We start from the raw sequence: 20,360 nt of genomic DNA, 5'->3' as shown, positions 1-20,360 counted from the left end.
TTCAGATTATTTTGTTATAGATGATAATGTAAATGATGATTATCTGGAGGAGGTTATGGATCATCATCATGTAAATGATGATAATGATGATGAGGAGGAGAATGAGGTTGGGGATCTCACAAGAAAAATTTGTAGGATTCTCTGATGGGTTGGGCCCTTCAGTTTGGCATTACATTAGCTGCCTTTTCTGTACTCCTCTCAGTTGTGTATACCACCCAGCTTTGCCCAAGGATGGAAGAATTATCTTTCATACCAACTGCTCATATAAAATTGAGTGAATTGCAGGTGGGATTTATCATTATTTCAAGCATTCTGAACTGTCTTTCTGGCTCCCTCGCCAAAATATGGCATAAAATACCAGACAAACACTCAATAAGGTTACAGCTAAACTCTGATGGGGTCCATCTCTTCAAATCCTCAGGTCGGCATTTGTGGCAAATTTTAGGTTTATTCCAGGGATTTAACATCAAGACACCCCTTCTGAATCAATATTAAGTATATGGTGGGACATTATAACCACACACTTTCTCTCTGTATTTCAAAGATTTGATCAAGGAAATAAAGCCCCTGGAATCAGGCTTTATTTTTTAAAGAAAACAACTCTTCCTAACAATTAAAGGCGAATTACACTTTATAACACTTCTGCTTCTCAAGACTGATATTGTCCTTCTAATGAATGTGTCGCCCTTCATTTTTCGATTAGTTATTTCATTTTAAGTGTCTAACCTTAGAAACAAAGACCTGCTTTTTTAGCGGAAGTCCACATAGTAGTACTGTTTCCGTTTTTTTCTTCTTCGATTTTGTATCGCGGCAAAATCGAGAAGAAGCGAAGCAAAACATTCCGTTAACTTGGAATGTTGAAATCAAACAAACTAACGGCTGCTAGCTTTTGTTTGATGCAATATCAGTGTAATAAATTAGTTGCATTGTACCCGGTTGTTATAATGCCGTCGTTAAACTTGCCTTAAAAGCACATTTTCATAGTTTTCCACACAATGCTTTGTGTAAGACATGGCTGGATGTAATCAGACACCCCAACATATCAGTCGAAGAAGTTCGCAAACGAGGACTAAGGGTATGCAGCGACTACTCTGAAGGCACCGACTAACAAGGCGACCATCAGAAGCCTGGAGTTGTATCCGCCGTTTTCCCATCGTTGAACCACTCGAGGTAGGTACTATGCGGGCTGGGTAACGCTATCGCGTCTGTCTGTGAAACATAGGATGTCTACCACCAGTTGCCGTTTGTCCTGGGAATAGCCTGTGGTTCCTCAATCTCGGTCAGCTCCTGACTCGATCTCGCTCTCACATGATCAGCCTGCAAATTAGCCAGCTCTTCTTCTGTGTATTCCAGCTCGAATCGATAGGGCACAACAATCCCATGATCAAAAACAAAATCGCCTTCATCCTCAGACATTTTCGATTTCGCTGGCTAGTAGTCATACAACACTATTTCTACGATCAACCTAATGTTATTGTCTGCAGGTACGCCCACATCAGAAGTCGCGCAATGATGTGCATCCTCGAGTTCGACACTAAACTGTCTGGGTCTACTTCCTGCATTTGTAAAGGAAAACAACAAAACAGCGTAAAATATTAACATAATAAAATAACTAATCGAAAAATGAAGGGCGACACATTCATTAGAAGGACAATATCAGTCATGAGAAGCAGAAGTGTTGTAAAGTGTAATTCCCTCAGTGATATGTAATGCCTCAGCAAAGGCTTTTATGAAAGGCATAAAAAGTTTTTAGTACAACTGGAGACACATTGAATTGTCTCAGATGATGTACCATTTTGTTCTTGAAAATTATTGTTATTAAAAAATGAACATACATTTTTGTCAGATTATGCTGAGTAAAAGTCATGGAACTGTAGACAGTATTCTTTAAAGGTAGAAAGTTAGAAAGCAGAAAACTATTTTATTACAGAAATGAATACATCAAAACTATCATGCAAAGTGGTAGCATGGCAGTGGTCAGTGATGGCAGGTTTCAGTTGTGTTTTTGAAATGTACAGTAGTGGCAGGTTATATCATGGAGAAACAGTGGTGTATTTAATCTCAAAAGGCATAACAAGTCACACAGGTTACGCTGAATGTGATAAATGCACAACATATGGAGAGTGTGTGAACTTCAGAATGACATTTTCAGAGACCCTGAGAACAGATAGGACTTTTCCTTTACAATCAGATGAGGAACATCATAAAGAAACCTCACCACTAGCTGACATAGGTATATACATGGTAATAGCATTCTCCCATGACTATATGCACCTTGGGTATCTCGGAGTTATGCGGAAAATGTTAGAGCTTTCAATAGGTAGCACTGGTCCTCTGCAATGTCGTTTACCAGGTTGTGCAGTATCCCTCTTCTCAGAGAGGCTTATCTCACCGAGAAACTACATTCCCTCTGAATCAGCAAGAAAGACAAGTGCAGTGGAAGAGAGGCAAAGATGGAAGGCTACAAAATTTAGACCGTTTTTATTGTATACTGAGTCAGATCTTCTCTATGATATTCAATACTTTTATCAGAATTTCATGCTTTTCTCAGTTGAGCAAATCCACACTCTTCAAAATGATCAAATGTGTGAATTAGCAAAATCCCTCAGTGCATTTTGTTGAGCATTTTTGGTCAGCTTTATGGCAGAGAGCATTTAATTTATAATGTCCATGGCCTTATACATCCAAGTGTCAAACTGCATGGACATCTTGATTCACCTTGAATCACCTTTAAAAAAGTAGTACATAGGCCACACTTCCCTGTTGCTTTGATTATATGTCAGAGTTCAACAATATGGAACAGCCATGTTATCCCAAGTCAAAAAAGCCCACCATGATGATCCTCTCCCAGTTCAAGTAACAGGGCCAGAGTTCAAGGAAGTATACCTTCAAAATTTCCGCATAAAGGTTACACAAGGTAGTGACTGCATATGACAAAGGAAACGAAGCATAGGATTCAATTTATTAATCTTGGCCTGGCTTCTAGGTGCTCAGCTTGGATAAGTTTGGGGCTAGTGTGTTGCAATAATTTGTTTAGGACAGTCACTTCACCTCAAAGGAACCAAATACCCTGGGTAGGGAAAGGCTACTTTCCCTCTATGGGACTAGTCATTCTAAATCTTAAAGTTGTAGTAAATGTGGGTAGAGCAGTTCCCCCAGGAGCACATCTCTTTCTTCAGAAAGGTTGTGGGTTTTACACTTGCTTTTCTGTCTCAAGGAGCTTAAGTGCATAAGTACCCCACACACGTAATGGCACAAAGACTAGGGTTGAAGTTAGATGGACAGCTGGGCTGGGGAGTTTCCATTTTGTGTGGACTGTCTTGTACCTTGTTGTAGCAAACCATGGTACCAGAACTAATGTTGTTGTACTTTTGTGGCTTATGGCAACATTTTGTATTTGTAGTTTGTATAGTTAAGTTCATCATACACACAAGACCTGGTTAACTTTTATGATATAGGGCTGTTTTTTTTGATGAAGGCCTATTTAATCAAATTATATTAACTGCAGTAAATAATTTATGCTTAAATCAATACTTCTTTGGACAACGTCTTTCATTTGCATTATGGATTCCTTAGCGGTTGTCTTGAATAAACATGGCATCTCTTGTTAACTTTTCTTATTTTTTTAAATGTAGGATGTTTCAGATTTGTGGATTTTATCCATTCCAATGAAACAGAAATACAGTAGTTCCAGCCTCATGGGTCCATGATGGCATGTGCTACTGGTGCCCATAAGAAGACAGGGCGAGGTTCGACTGGGCAGTGATGAGGCTGGAGAGCCCAACAACATGCAAATCGCTATGATGTGTGCATTATGCATACTAAAAGTAAAAATACGGTTTTTCATTGTTGAACACAAAATGATTTATTGGTATCTCAGCCACTACAATGTATTACTGAAGTGATGTATCAAGATCAGTCTGTTTCAAGTGATTTGAATGTGTTTCAGTACATAAGTGGATGAAATAATAGAACAGCGTTCTAATCTGTCTCCAGTCATTTTAATGAATTTGTGTATACAAATATATTGCATGGTATGTTGTACAACAGATTATTTTGGTGAATTGAAGATAATATTGGCCTGTTCATTTAAAAGTACAGACACGACTGCAACAGAGGATTAAGATAAATGTCCTGCATACCTGAAGAGAAAAAGGAAGGTAGGCCTTTCTAAAAATTAGGCCTCTCTAAGTGTCACAGAAAATTTGTCCTTCATGCAGGGGATAAATTGTGTATTTCATCAAATGTGTCCTTATGACTTCCTTACTTTTTTTCTTTTGGATCATAGACCATGTGACTTTAGTACAACTGGAGACAAACATTGAATTGTCTCAGATGACGTAGAATTTAGTTATTCAAAATTATTGTTATTAAAAGATTAACATAAATGTTTGTCACAGATTATGCTGAGTAAAAGTCATTGAATTGTAGACAGTATTCTTAAAATTGATGTTAAGATGATGTGAGAACCCAGAATATACTAAGGTAGAAAGTAGAAAACGATTTTATTACAGAAATGAATACATCAAACTTATCATGCAAAGTGGTAGCATGGCAGTGGTCAGTGATGGCGGGTTTCAGTTGTGTTTTTGAAAAGTACAGTAGAGACAGGTTATATCATGGAGAAACACTGTTATATTTAATCTCAATATGGAAAATGTATTATAGAAAAAAACAATACATCTAATACAAAATACTAACAATAATAATATCCCATGTCAGGGGACACCGTGACAAGTAGTAGTCCAGACATCCTTTGTACATTCAAGTACAAGTTCCTCCAGAATTTTTCACATTTTTCTAATTGTTTTCAACCTGAACCTTTTCCAAACTTTTTTTGGTCAAACACTGGTCATAAACATTGATAACTGGTGGGCTATGCCGTATGAATCATCATTGGATTAAAAAATTTGGCATCAGTAAAAATGGATGTTTTTCCTCTTTACCAAAAGGCTATTTAAATGTGTTGCAGTATCCTGAGAGATGATAACTCTATGGGTTTTATCTTCAAAGGAACTAACAGACACAGAAAATGAGGATGAGGAAGAAGCAGCATCGAGGCAACCAACCACAGCCAAACAAAAAATTGGGAATGTGCAGCATTACTTCCTGCGCCAAAGATAGAATTCCTGCCACAGCAAGGGACATCATCACCCATGCCACCAAGAGCAGCCATGCCATAACAGACAACATCTCCATCACTACCACCAGTAGCAAACCCACCACGGCATCTACTTCCACACCACAAGGGTTAGACCTGCCATGGCAGATGACATCACCAGTAGCAAATGAGAACCTGGACTGCTGGGAAACCCTGGACCTGGAGCATTACAACCAGTAATTTACTGTTTTAGAACCACATAGCCTGTATCTGTAAACTTTGTGATTTGTGCGAGCATGTCATGAGGGCAAATAATGTGTTTTTCCAACCTTCCATGTCTTTATCGCTAGATGGTACTGATCGCTGTGCTATGTCCATGAACACCTGTATCACATTTAATCAGAAGGTTTTTGCATCGATCAACAAAATTAACATCACCAATTGACAAAACATCCACACATCTGACAGTGAAAAATTCCTTTCACATTGCAAACATACTGTAGGTCACTGGGGGAGCACATAGCAGTATTAAGTTCTCTGAACTCCTGGTACAGGCCGTTTCACAATCCAGGGGCTATAACAGATGGCATTGCGACCATCAGTTTTAAATCTGGATAGTTGAACAACTAACAGATCCCAACCTAAATAGTCTTACTATCTGCACAATGGTTATTCAGCCATGCTGACACATAGCGCGCGTGCGCGCGTGTGTGTGTGTGTGTGGCAGGGGGTGGTATGTGGTTCTAAAACACCCATCTTGAAAATTCTACATTCTAGATAAAGTGATAAATAATTTTTCCAGAACACCTTAAGTTCTATAAATGGTTAATTGCAGGAGTAGTAATAAAGTCAATCATCTCTTTGTACGATTTACCTTTTTTGTAAAATGTTGTGTTCCCTGGAATATATTCACTCACATATATTGAATGTGGTATATGAAATCAGTTCAGTCTAAATTTAGTAAAACTTTTCATGATTGTGGAATTGTAACAGGGGTTCAAATGTGTGTTTTGTATCTTGGCAGTTGTTCTTCGTGAGATTCTCACTACACTGGACATGCTGAAGCAGAAGAATCAGTTGATTCTACTGAAGCTACAAAGGCTGTGGTCAAATGCCAGTGGCCCTGGAGAGGTTCCAAGCACCACTGCTTTTAAGTTACCCATCACCAGCTTAGGAATGTGGAGAACAGGATTTCACAGCTTCCCGAGTTAAAAAACAAACTGGTAATGTTGATGACACAGTGACATTGGCCCTCATTCACAAAATGTTTCTGAAATTATATATCTTTTCTTCTTAAAAATGTTCCTGCAAAAAACCAATACGGGATTCATTACATGTGTATTTGTTTTTGTGCATGTCCCAGGTGTATGAGATGTATGCTGAGCATTTGTAAATTTGATGTGCAATCCTGTTCATGTGATTAGCATAAGGAAACAGCCATTAACAAATACAGATAAGAAAAAAAAGATGAATGCCAAAATGTTCATGGAAATGTTCTTATACACAGTCAGGGTTCATACACTTTTTCACCAATGATTTTCAATGACTTTTCCATGACTTCTCCACAACCTTTAACTGAATTTCCATGACCAAAACAAGTGACTTTATCTCAGCGGGATGATTTAAAATTATTTATTGTAACACTAAGTAAAATTAGGCCTGCATCTGAAACATTTGGTGTCTCTTTAAAACAAATAAACACCAGACAGACACACAGATACATTCTCTCATATTTTAATTCGAATAGTTTAACATTTTTGTCAATGTCTCAAACAGTGCTCGAAATTGCGATCATTTTGGTCGCATATGCTCCGAAATTTAATCTGTGCGACCTCGAAATATAATTGGGAGCATTTGTGCGAGTGCAAGTAATTGTTCTGGTGCGACCTTTTTTTTTTCTTTTTCCAGTCGAACGTCTTTCACTGTACATTCGCTAGTTAGTACACTCAGTATGTGCATTGTGAGCTGACGGTGACCCTTCTAACCAATCGTGAGCTTGACATTCTTACCTTTAATGCTGATTTTAAATAGGTTAATATTAGCCTTCAATCACTCCCTTTCGTTGCACTCCACTGTCACGCGACAGAGAGAGCTAACGCGTCAACTAATGTTACCTGAAGACAAAAGTTTATTAAGTTCAATTTATTAGCGTTATCGAAAGCTGAAAAGTTGAAGCGAACGATTACGGCATTTTTTTGAAACGTTAACGTAGTGTTTTGTGTAGCGACCCGGTTGAAACAGCTCATTTCTCCGATGCAGTTTACTGGCGGTTGATTTAATTCGCGGTATTAATGTGACGAGAAGCGCTTAGTCGTTTGAATGCATAACACGCAATTCCTTGAAGAGTTGACACATTTTAGGCGTGACAGTTTAACTGTTACTTGTAAACCGTACTGTTATATTGTCGTTTTTTATCAATAAAAAATCTATTGCATATATTGTTGGTGCTCCTTACATTTTGGTGGGTGCTCCTAACTGTCTGAAGTTGGGAGCACCAGTGCTACTAAGTAAAAAAGTTAATTTCGAGCCCTGACATATTATTGAAGCTGCACTTCCCTGGCATGTTGTCGGCACAGTAGGGCCTAAGTTTACTAACTGCTACATTAGCAGAAGCGTGCCTGTTGGGCGTGCATGTAAACAGACTGAGCCAGACCGAACTTCTCACACCACCAAAATACCGCGAAGGTTACGTGCCAATTTACGTTTTATTGCTATACATACTATTTTTATGATTGGATTAATTAGTAATTATATTTGATTCAACTTTAGCTGTGTTTCCATTACTTTTCAAAAAATATTATTTTCCATAACTTTTCCAGGGCCTGGAAATTCCATTTTAAATTTCAATGACTTTTCCAGGTTTTCCATGACCGTACGAACCCTGTCAGTTTATGATAAAATGTGATCGTATGTATGTTTCGTGAATGAGGCCCATTGTTATTAAAATCCTGAAACGCCGTTCAATCCATTATTGTCCTACATACGGAAATTTGGAATTACATTATGGCACAACTATATGCATAAATAAACCATATCACAGGATAAAACACAATAGAAATATTGAGTGCAAAGCATAACAAGCGGATCTATATAAAGTTATATTTGCATAGTTACAAAGTGAGTTAACTGCACAGAGCAAAGATAATGTAGAAATGTGTGTTCCTATCAATTGAACTTCATAGATACCTTGCAGCTGACTGTTGGAAAACATGGGAGCCACAGTTTACCCTTCTGAGGTGTCTCACATTGTAGTGGGCCAGTTACAGATAACATTGATTGTTTACCACCACACTCATTTAAATTAACCTTCTAATCACACCCTTTGTGCTACATCCTCTACCCCCTTGCCCAGTCAAATTGTCTCACTTTGATATGCAGTACCATTGTGTGATATCCTCTACCCCCTACTTCAGTCCAACTCCCCCACACCTTGTTTCTTCCCCCCCCCCAATGTCTGATTACCTCCCCCCCCCCCCTTTCCCCGTGATGTGTTTAAGATAACCATTTGGCCCTTTGTTTCCTTGAAGGAACAGGGTATAAGTATTCACTGTCTCCGTCATTTGTTGGTTCTGTGTTTATCTGTACTTGGGTAACAGACCCACTAGTTCCTTTGCTACATTAAACAACCTATTTTGAAACGAAGACGTGCCTGCATTTATTTTTCTACTTACAAAAGTACGGCGGAATAAATTGAACTCTTAAAAATTCCACACTGACGCCACAATTCAGGGAAAAAAAGGAGTTGGTCGCTGCTAGTTCAAGTAGCCTAATGAATGCACACACTAGAGACAAAATGCATAGGCTTCATCGGGAATGTCACTTGAAAAACTAAACAGTGTAATTCAGCAGTCTAACATTTGATGGTCTGTATTTCCTGCCTCTTAATCACCCCCATTACGTGAACTGTATTGGGAAACAAATTGCACCATTAATTCAGTGTTCCGTCATATCCCTACCGTTTGCCTTTGTAGTTAATTTGACTGAAATCTAATTTTTTAAATTCCATTTTTTAATGTATATAGTATTTTGGGGCATATTTCATTGTGGACATAATAAATTAGATTTGTTTTTCTTTCAGATAGCTTACTTTGGACTTGTTGGTGGAATGACCACCAAAGAATCTGTTTGCCGCATCCTTTCAAAAATTCTTTGCAACTCATTTGAACTGGATGCGAGCCAATCGGAAGCAGGCATTTAAACCGCTTGTGCTTAAGGAGGTGGCTCTACACACGTTTTTTAATGAATATACATCAAATCAAATCAATTTTATGCGTACTGTATTTTATAGAAAACTATCGCGAAGATGCTTTACACAGTAGCAGAAAAAAAACCAGACCTGAACTCCCAAATAGCAGGTGGTAAAAAAAATAATAATTTTTTTAAATTAAAAAACTCCACAGCGGGGAGAAAAACCATCCAATGGTGGCAGGAAAAAGTTCCCCAATTCTTTTTCAGAAAGTTGTGTTCCGTGTTGTCACATTTAAATTTATTCGATTTTGGGAAATATTTTATCGTGGTGCTCTAAATCTTGCTGTGGTGTAGCAGCACGACTGATTATTACCAACGGAAACCATGAAGCTTCCTATATAATTGTAGCCTAACAGCACATAATAAAAAGTACTTATTTGACTGAATAGGCTGGATTATTAATCAAAATTGTGAAATTGTGAAATGCAAAACTGACCATGAGAAACCCAACGGCCCCCACCGTCAATACAATCGGCAATTAGTGATCCCTGAGGGTCATATTTGGCCGATCTAAACACAGACAATTGCCCTACCCTTGCGGCGTTGATCCTTGTATTCTTGCCTGAATATGTTCTTTGGTACAATCAAATTGGATGTGTGTTTGGAAATACGCGGGAAGGTATTACGCTGGCTTATACTTGACTTGTCCTTATTGCCAAATGAGTTACAGTACTGTGAAACCTCATAGTAGCGAAACAATGTTTCAGTAGCTTACAATCAGAGACCTCATAGGCAATTTAATTATAACCAAAGCTTGTTCAGAGTGATTCATGATGATGTAGACTAAAGGACCAAGAGAGCACTATCATCAAACCAGACAGTGGCATGTTTACTTTTATTGGAGCACTTGGCTACTCGTGCAGTGGAAAGAGTGTCTTCTGTGACCTTGCAGATATGTTCACTGAGAGAGAAGAACGGCTTATGATACTTTTCAGTCCACCAAGCAGTAGATGCGATTTGAACGTTTTGGTTATGCTGTAGCTCTCATATAGCCCATTACCTGTCTGCTTCAATATAGCCCGCTTCTAGCCAAAGCATTTAATTTAAGCATTAGTTATTGTTTTGGCCCAAAGCACCACAGGTATTAAATAGAGACATTTTTTAAGCCTTAAATGACATTAATATTGCTTTGATTAAAAAAAAATATATTTTCTGTTTTCCTCAGGAGCAAGGTTATAACAGGCCTATAGACAGTAGCTCTTAACCTCATTCCTGGGAACTCCCTGTGTATGCTAGTTTTTGTTCCGACCACAATGGCAATCCCAGAATTTTAACGAGCTGTTGATATTTCTTAATTATATGCATTTCATGTTTAGAGGGGATTAATCACGGTCTTAAGCCACATTATGTCAGAAATGTATATGCATGTCATGAAGAATAAAAGTCCCATAATCATATTGTGCTATATTGCATACAGGTAAAAATGATTTAACTAACCATATTAAAGACTGAGGTGAACCAGTTGGCTCCTGATTGGTGAAAGTATGGACCTAATTTGGAGCTTATTTATTTACCGCAGTCTGTTACCTCTTTTTATGCATTTGTTTGCAATATAAAGTAGCACAATAAGCACAATGTGAAGATGCAAATAAAATAAAATTTTTATAAGACCAAGCCTACTGTTGACTATACTTCTTCAGGTACCGTATCTAGGGAGATTCTGATATTCTGACGGTAAAGATCTGGCGGACAGACCCGGGCCAGATCCTTTAATCGAACAATATCTGGGGGGATTCTGGTGCTGTAACGGCAGTGTTGGCAAACGATACGCAGGCCAGATCAATCATATCTGGGAGGGTTCTGGTGCATCAGCAGTGTTACTGTGTTGTCGGCAAAGATCCTGTGAATGGATCAGGGCGAGAGCAATAGGGCAGACTTTGGGCAGTCATTCAAAATGAGCCTGAGCCGACTGGCAAATGATTTTGGCCCGACTAATCTGTTCAAGCCAAGAGATGCAAATTGCGTTAAAAAGCACTCCCTTTAATCCTCGTCAAATAACGCTCTTATTTCTGAACGTAGGGTAATTTCTTTTTTTTATGCAGGGGAGACTTGCGACTCTTAAATATGTCAAATCTACTGACATTAAAGCCAGGAATGCATTTGAAAACGCCTACTTTCACCGTTTACTCAGTTTCCACTCAATGTTTCCATGCATTGGACCCAATCGAGGACAACGTGAATCAGATGTGAATACCGCTGTTTTAATAGGTTACCTGTCTTCACTGCTTGTGTAATAAAATACGAACTTTACAAGCTACTTATACAGTCCTGGTCACCATTATTGGCACCCTTGAATTTTTTGTATAACCTGTAGAATATCTTCAAAAATAAATGGAAATGTACCAAGTTTGTATCATCAGAATATTTTAATAGGATGTCCAAAGTATTTCAACAAAAAAACATTTTTCAACTTACATTACAGTAATGTCAAAGAAGAAATGGAAAATATGACCTGGACAGTAATAAAGGCAACCTTCCTTAATATTTGGTTGCACACTCTTTGGCAATGATGACGGCCTCCAAACGTTTCTTGTAGCCATCTATAAGCTTCTTGTACCTGTCAGCTGGTAGTTTCTCCCACTCTTCCTTTGCAATTTGTTCAAGCTCTTGAATGTTTGCAGGATTCCTTTCCCCATGGCAGATTTCAGCTCTCTCCAAAGATTTTCAATAGGATTGAGATCAGGACTCATTGCTGGCCAGTTTAAAACAGTAAATTTTTTCCTTTTCAGCCATTCTTGAGTGCTCTTGGATGTGTGCTTTGGGTCTTTATCATGCTGGAGAACCCATCTTTGACCCACACCTAGTTTTCTTACACTGGGTAGCACATTTCGCTCTAAAATTCCTTGATAATCCTCTGATTTCATGATTCCTTCGATACAATCAAGGCCTCCAGTACCAGAGGCAGCAAAGCAGCCCCACAACATTATGGATCCTCCACCATGCTTAACTGTAGGTAGGGTGTTTTTTTCCTTATAAGCTTCATTTCGTCGTCTATAAACAAATCACTGGTGTACATTGCCAAAAAGCTCTATTTTGGTTTTGTCTGTCCACAGAACATGTGCCCAGGTTTGTGGTTTGTCCAGGTACTCTTTGGCAAAGATCAGTTCCTTTTTATGTCTTTTTTTCAGCAATGAGGTCCTCCTTTGGTTTAGTGTGCGGTGTATGGTATGTGTTGAAACCATGACTCCAGATTGTCCCAGGTCAGCCTTCAGCTCTTTGGATGTTTTACGTGGTGTTTTTTCCACAGTTCGCACCAACCTCCGAAGACTTCTCTCATCGATTTTCCTCTCCCCCCCACATCCAGGGAGGTTCTTGACAGTTGCATGCTTAGCAAACTTCTTAATAACATTGCGCACTGTTGAAACAGGGATACCAAGGTCTTAGGAGATGGCCTTGTACCCTTTAGAGCAGGAATCATCAACTCTGGCCCTCAAATCCAAATCTAGCCCTGGTTTTCTTTTCTCCTGGGCAATTAGTGCTACTGATTGGCCAGACTGTCTTCACACCTGACTCCCAGGCAAAGGGAGGGTGGAAAACCAGCAGTTCCTGGCCCTCGAGGACCGTGAGTTTCTGATCCCTGCTTTAGAGGTGTTTGGTGATAATAGCACTTCTGATGCTCTCAGACAGCTCCCTTGTCTTCACCATTGTGTAAAAGGAACAGGGAATAACAAGTGCCTTTTTTAAGCATTAAAGTCATCGTTCATTGGCTAATTCATGTGGGCACTGACAATTTATCACAGGTGAGTTTAATTTATAATTTATCACAGGTGAATCAAATGTAATTATTTTTTTCAAACTGATTTGAAGGGTGCCAATACCAGTGTCGTGGCAATATTTCAGTTTTTATAGTTTTTTCCTCCTATTGTTTTTTTAAAATTGTTATTGTTTCATCATTTGCTGTTATGTTGTCCTCACTACAGTGTAGGAACTGCAGCTATCCAACTAGCTAAACTCTTGTTGCAAAATGATGACTTGAGTCATAGTAAGCTTTACTTGCTGTTTACTGTGGCTCTTTACACCATCTTACACAGACAGAGTGAAAACGATAACAAAGACAGAATACAAACAATCACCATTTTGTTGGCAACATGTGTTTTCCCCAATGTAAATACATGTATATAAAATGTTTTTAATTACGAACAAATCAAATGCTTTTTCATGTAAATAACATTCTTAACCCCTTAGCGCACAAGCCAAATCTTGCCAATCCTTGCCCATTTCGGGGGTACCCTATTTAAAGCTTTATAACTCCAGATGTGAACACCACAGAGACTTGAAAAATGGCTTAAATGAAGAAAGACATTTGTACTATTTACAATACTAACGCAGATTAGTTTATATTCATAATTTTGGAAGAAAAAAGTGCCACAAGTGCAATTGTCTAGACAAAAAATCAAAAATGAATTTGCACTTTTTTAGTTTGCAATGAAATACTTAGAGATTGCATATATACAACAGGTTAAACTATACATGTGCTGGATCAAAAACTTCTTGACTACAAGTTCATAAAATCTAAGGGTGGATATGTAGAACTACTATAGATGTATGAAGCAAAAACTAAGCAGTGTACCCAGCGTCTCCAAATCTATCCAAAATGTCTAAATTATTCAAAGCTGTAAATCACAACATATTCACGTATTTCACTACAAATCAACTGTTTTGACAGATAGAGACAGAGACAGTAAATCAATGATACTGTTCTATTCGCTATAGCTAGGTCTATCCGCAAACATATGGCTTAGCTATGCTCAGAAGTACTCAATAATAATAATATTTTCCAAGAAATTACGAAAAAATCGTTGATAACGTTTCATCAGGTGCAGTGTCTTTTACTGCTACCACAGATATGGGTAAAGGTTTTCCTCTGCAGTACGTCAGACTTCTGGAAGACTGTGGGATCCTGAATCAGGCCACATCTATATTTGTAGTAAATTAGCCATTTTGTTACTGGTAAGTACTTTCACTAACATTAGTATAAGCATCTGGAAGTGATTCAGCAGAGTCAGAAAGTGAAGAGCAAATCGACAGTTTTTTTTATTTTGGCATATTATGGAGAATATGGAGCATATTATGGAGGAAATTGGCATGTGAAATATTGTTACGAGCAGAGTACAGTCCCGAACAACAAGAACGAGAGCAAAATACTCGGTGCAGTGGTTTCAAAGCAACCAAGAGCAAGCAACCAAGAGCATGGTGCATTTGTGGGCACTGTCAAGCAATGCCATCAGAGGAAGAATTCTTTATATGTTGCAACAAGTAGGACAAAGGAGAATATTTGCTACCTAATGTGAATCCAGAAGGTGATCAAGTTTGCTTCACTCACCTCAAAGATGCAGTCCAAACCATCGGGGCCACACGGAAGACTCTCCAGTAAGTAAAAATTGTCACTTAGTAAACTACCGATTAATGACATAGTTGCATATATTCATGATGGGCTTATAAAATAATGGGGAAACAAATTTTTGGGTGCAGTTCCCCTTTAAGATAAAGATGACACTTTGAAGCCTAACTACGTACATTTAATGCTTTAATGAATGTTTTCATTTTACAGACATATTTGGAGACATTAAATGTTGAGATATTTTGTTCTTGACCGTTAGGCAGACATCACAACAGAAATGATTTTTAAATAAGTAACCCCCTTCTACTCATGTTTTTTTAGAAAATACATCTGAACACTGTGCAATGGAGCCAGAGACATTAGAACAGTTGTTGTTCACATGTTGTGATTTTGTTGATGATTTGGTAATAAACCATGTCTGATGCATTTCTGCAAATGTAAGTAATTTTTAAAAAAAAAATTTTATTTAATAAATGGCAATTGGTCAGCTATAAGCCAATGTTGAGGAAACTACAAAAGGTGCAAAAATGTGACCTTAGCCAATGCAACGCCAATGGATGTCAGCGCAACGTTATGCCATCCTAATGTGGATGTCAGCGCAACGTTACGCCATCCTAATGCCAGCAGCCAAAATGTCATGGATACAATGTCAGATGCCAGCATTATCCCAACAAATCCACTGACCTTGGTCAAATGCAACACTGCAATCTGGGGTTGATCTTTGTGTGGTGAATGCACTTTTTCTAGTAGCAGTAATCACAGTGTGCAGATTTTTTTCCCCAAATTCCAGTAAAATCATTAAATATCTTGTTTATTTTGCCCAGAAGGTTACGATGCTGTATGGTAGCCTACAGCAGTGGTTTCCAGACTGAGTCCTGAGGCACCCCAGTGTATGCTGGTCTTCATTTCAACCATGTTCATGTTTAAAGGAATTAGCTATTTACCCTCGTAAGCCAAATTATTCTAGAAATAGCTTTGTGTGCCATGAGGAGTAAAATTCCCATGTTCATACTGTGCTACATTGCAAAACAATTACATAAACAGGTAACAATTGAAGGACTGAGTTTAAACAACAGACTCCTAAGCAGACTGCTGAACACACGTTTAATTTCTTTCATAGTTTTTTTTTCCTTATTAACACAACGCAGGTTTGGCTTGTTATTTTCTTTTTTTGTCTTTGAATACTTTTTTTTTTTCCCCAGATGGTTAGTTTTAGTGGCCAGGTGTCCACACCATCACCGGTTAGGAGCATTGTCATTAATTTTGGTCTTTAACCCTTTTGCAGGAGGCCCCTAGTGGCCAGGAAGCTGGCATCCTAAATTGCACAACTCAGACATTCTTTGCTCCAGCAACCAAACTATGAGTGGAAACAACAAACTCTGTGTTCTCGCTTTATGAGTAGAGGATACACTATGGAAAATATGGAGTTTCTAGGTGCCACCATTGCTGCATAGGTCATCCATTTAACAACCAACCCCTCCCAGCAGTCTCATCTGCAACTACACCAAGCATGATACACTGGACAACTGTGTCTATCAGGGAGTTCATGAAAATATTCTTTCACCACCAAAACTTTGTATTCCATCACTGCAACAAGATAAAGCCAATAGCCCAAAGGTACGCCAATACAGTCAGGAAAAATGCTGCTCACTTAATAGCAAAATAAAAAAAAGGAATTTTTGTGGAATTGTACCACGTCATTCTACTATCAAATATCTGTGACTAAATATGGAATAAATAGCCTATACAATCTTACCATTGGTTTTACACATAAAGATGTCCCTTTCAAGGTTCAGTGGTCATTTATTGTCTTGAATAAACAATTTGAGAAACAAACACACAAATAGAAAGTGGGAGTAGGTATTTTCAATGGCCATGTGCAAAACCCCAGTAGCTATTTACCCCGGCATAACTCCTTTCATCTCATTTTCTTTGATTGTGTAGAGTATGGTACAAGCTTTAACAGTAGGCCTATATGGCATGTTTCATTTGAATTTTATTACAAAGAGAGAGAGCCCCATGTATCTGCATGAGTGGCTGCTTCAGCACAGCATAGTGCATTCAACCATAACATTACACTGCAACCATTAAGGCACAACTGTTTTTTTCCCTTTGGTTTTTGGAATATTTTTGGCTGGACCACAACAGCGAGGCCAGTCCTACAAACGCGAATGTCTGTGACTGAGTGATCAGACAGAGTGACTGAGTGATGAAGTTACACCATTGTTCGGCCAAGTTATGAAGTTACAACATTGGTCGGCTGGATGAAGTGTGTTAGGTCCAGCCATTAGGTTTTGACCTGGTCTTGTTCTAATTTTGCCAACTCATCAGCATGGCTAAAGAAAATTCTCTGGGGAGTGGGTCAGAAGAGGAAAAAGCATACAGTCTAGCTAGGATACAAGAACAACGTATTACTGCTTGTAACATTTCAATTATTTACATTATTTACATTACATTATACATATTTTTGATATTGTTATATTTGCATTGATCGCAAGAGACAATTGTCAGCCTTTGCTAATAATACTCAGCACATTTCAATTGGGGGCTAACTAACAGTATTAGCTGCTGCTAGTATGGAATGGAAATGGAAAACACTTCAGATTTACTGTGTGGCAATATGTGCTCGATGAACATAAAATTTCCCTTGATCATAAATAGTAACATTTGTAAAAATGTTGTCCCATCCCCATGCAACAAAAGATTACCTACTGTACAGCTCAGAAACGCATACAAGAGTGAATGATTGCATATTTAGGTACTTGTATCACAATGTGTCACAATGTTTTTGCATTATTTTTCAAAGTGATATCAATGTTTCATCTTAAGCCATCAAAAAGGCACACATTTACATATGTATAATGGACAAAAATGTATTCATTTTTTGAGCGATTTTGTATAGTTTTTTGAAAGATATCTTAGACGCCTATACCGATGAAAAGATTTGCACTCAAAAATGATGCAAAAGTTAGTTTCATGAGTCAAAACAGTTCATTTTAGTGAAATATATGATTATGCTATAATTTACAGCAATGCAGAATTTTGATATTTTGAATAGATTAGGAGACACTAACTTGATACTGCTTCACTGATCTTTATCAGTTCTGTGTATCACCCTCAGATTTTCCATACTTGTGGTCAAGGAGTTTAAATGATCCAGGACATGTATCGTTTTACCTGCTATATATGTGATCTCTTAATATTTCATTTCAATCTGAAGGCGAACAATTTCATTTTCGCACTTTTCACCAAGATAGTTGCATTTTTGGCACTTTATTTCTAGCTAAATTAAGTTAGTATTGTAAATGGTACAAGAGTCCTGCTTAATTTAAGCCATTTCCAGGTTTTATAACTCACACCTCGAGTAATAAAACCTTAAATAGAACACACCCTAAATGGGTCAGGATTGCCCAGATTATGCAACTGCGCCAAGGGGTTAATTTCATCAATTAAATAATTTGTTTGCAATATGGCACAATATGACCGCTGTAATTTTGTACAGTACTTCATGGGATGCATAGCCGTTTCTGACATAATGTGGTTAATAAGGTAAATAATCCATCTAAAAACGACAAGCACATAATTAAGAAAATTAACAGCTAGTTAAAATTCTGGCATTGCGGTTGAAACAAAAACTAGGATACACGGAGGAGCTCCAGGACAGAGATTAGAATCCACTGGCCTACAGGACCATCTCTGGTTAGGGTTTGCAAGACGCCCAATTTTCGACCGGAATGTCCGGTTTTCAAATTCAGATGTCAATGACATTTGCCCGACAGCTTAATTTGTAACGTGTTGGGTTAACAGACGTAATATTAAATCTCGAACCAGTTAAATCCAGCGGCTATCGGCTATTTCTCAAATGGAAGTAACGTTATCAGCTAGTTTTAAATTACCACATCTATCCAGAGATATGGTTAAAGTTAAATTATTCAGGTAACCACGTTGAAATCAAACGGAATTATGTCATGAAATGTCGGCCAAATGAAACATTTTGATGAATTCAGCCAATGCAGCAGGCCTAAATAGAACACAAAATCAGAAGCCTACCTTTAGCTCTTTGTCACCGGGCATGTTGCATACAGACGTTTTGTGGTCATTGATTACTCGGTTTAATTCTAAAGACCTTTACACGGGATAAAACCTCGTGAAGTGAGGAGGTCGGCAAGGGGATGTCCAGATGGGAACACCATTGCAGTTATCTGACCTCAGTTGGGGCGGAGCTGTCTCTCTGGTTCTGTCAGTGTAAACATAGCTAACTAGTGGCTGCAGTGAAAATAGCCTGTATATTTATCTGCGCATAGCCTTAGCAGTTGCTGTTGGCTCAGCTACATTAACGTCTCGTGTTCCATTATCCACAAGTTTCCATAAAAACCTATCGCTCGAAAAGAACCTGAGTCCTCGCAAATAAATTCACCCACGGGTCTTTGCAAGTCTCGCGACTTAAACGGTGAATTCTCATTTAAACACAGAGAACTGCAGTAAAGTGATCAACCTGCTGCCAGGAACTTGTGTGCGCTCATGCAAGGGCAGGCATACCGGCAATAGCTACTAAAGCAAATCACGTGGTTTTAAAGGACCATGCAACCGATCTGAAAACCTTTCCATTGCTCCATTTTATGCTTCATTTACTTAATTTCAACAAGAACACGTCTTCAACGTACAAAAATGGGAAGTTACTGACGTATACAAAGCACTATATATAAGCCTATAATTAAACTTGCAAAATCTAGGCCTAACGTATTGATATCAAAATTAGGCCAAATTACAACGAACAGTATTAGTTATCTTAGCTCACGCAAATAAAACAAGCTCAATTCCAAAGCAATGTGCTCAATGTTTCAAAAATTATTGAATCTAACTTGGCCCTGTGTTTTTTTCGTCTTACCATTTCAATGAAGAGAATGTAGTCATTCAAAGTTTATGTATAACATGAAAGTGCGAAATTCCAATCAATGTAGTGTGGGAACAATCTGGAACTTGTAAAATGATGACACCATATGTTTAACAAGCGCGAATCCGCAATAGCTGGAACTGCACACGCCCATGCATCCATGTGTGCATGCATCCACGCACACACCCTCACACAAACACGTGACCTCTTCTTTGGCTCATGACCAATCTTTCCACAAAATCTTGCGCAAATCTGTGGATCCATTCTGGAGTTATGCGCATTTTTGTGATAGGCCACGCCAATCGCCACGCCCCCTCTTGGTCAATCGGCCTGAAAGTTACTCAGTTGTACCTTCGGTCATGAACAACCTCCATGCCAAATTTCAGCCTTCTGGGGCTAAAACTGTGACCGCTACGGGGTGGAACACTTTTCTGGACCAACCAACCAACCGACAGACAGAGCTACAGAGCTGCGGTCACAGCAAAAAAAAATTGCATCCAGTTCTTTGGGTGTATGAAAAGCACATGATGGAAAAAAGTGCATTATTATTATTATTATTATTATTATTATAACAATAAATTGTTTCCACAAATAAGAATTTTTATTATTTTACATTGAAAAAGAAATTGTACTATTGTACTTATTTGGCTAAACTTTATTTGACCCACAAAAATGTTAATGGGGCAATGTCATGATAGGTTAGTAAGATTTATTTATAAATATTTATTATATTATTATATATATATAAAATATTTGTCATTTTTATCAGTATTTAT

General features: G+C 38.2%; 1 protein-coding gene across 2 annotated transcripts in view; it reads right to left on the bottom strand.

The window, feature by feature from the left end:
* The window catches only part of LOC118207110 (solute carrier family 2, facilitated glucose transporter member 11-like), a 75,029-nt gene extending 55,803 nt beyond the window's left edge, over nt 1-19,226 (bottom strand). The window contains exons 1-2 of one of the 2 annotated variants that reach the window (XM_035380426.1): nt 18,741-19,226; nt 14,673-14,714 (exon numbers count right to left, since the gene is read on the bottom strand). In XM_035380426.1, the coding sequence (XP_035236317.1) occupies nt 14,673-14,714; nt 18,741-18,764 (66 nt within the window). In that variant the 5' untranslated portion in view covers nt 18,765-19,226. The remainder of the gene's footprint in view (nt 1-14,672; nt 14,715-18,740) is intronic. The other variant, XM_035380427.1, reaches the window with a different exon arrangement.
* Between the last annotated feature and the right edge of the window lie 1,134 nt (nt 19,227-20,360).

This window comes from Anguilla anguilla, chromosome 10 (genome assembly GCF_013347855.1).
Source record: "Anguilla anguilla isolate fAngAng1 chromosome 10, fAngAng1.pri, whole genome shotgun sequence".
NCBI lineage: Eukaryota > Metazoa > Chordata > Actinopteri > Anguilliformes > Anguillidae > Anguilla > Anguilla anguilla.
Note: the sequence above shows the minus strand (reverse complement) of the source record. Positions and strands in the feature narration are given on the sequence as shown.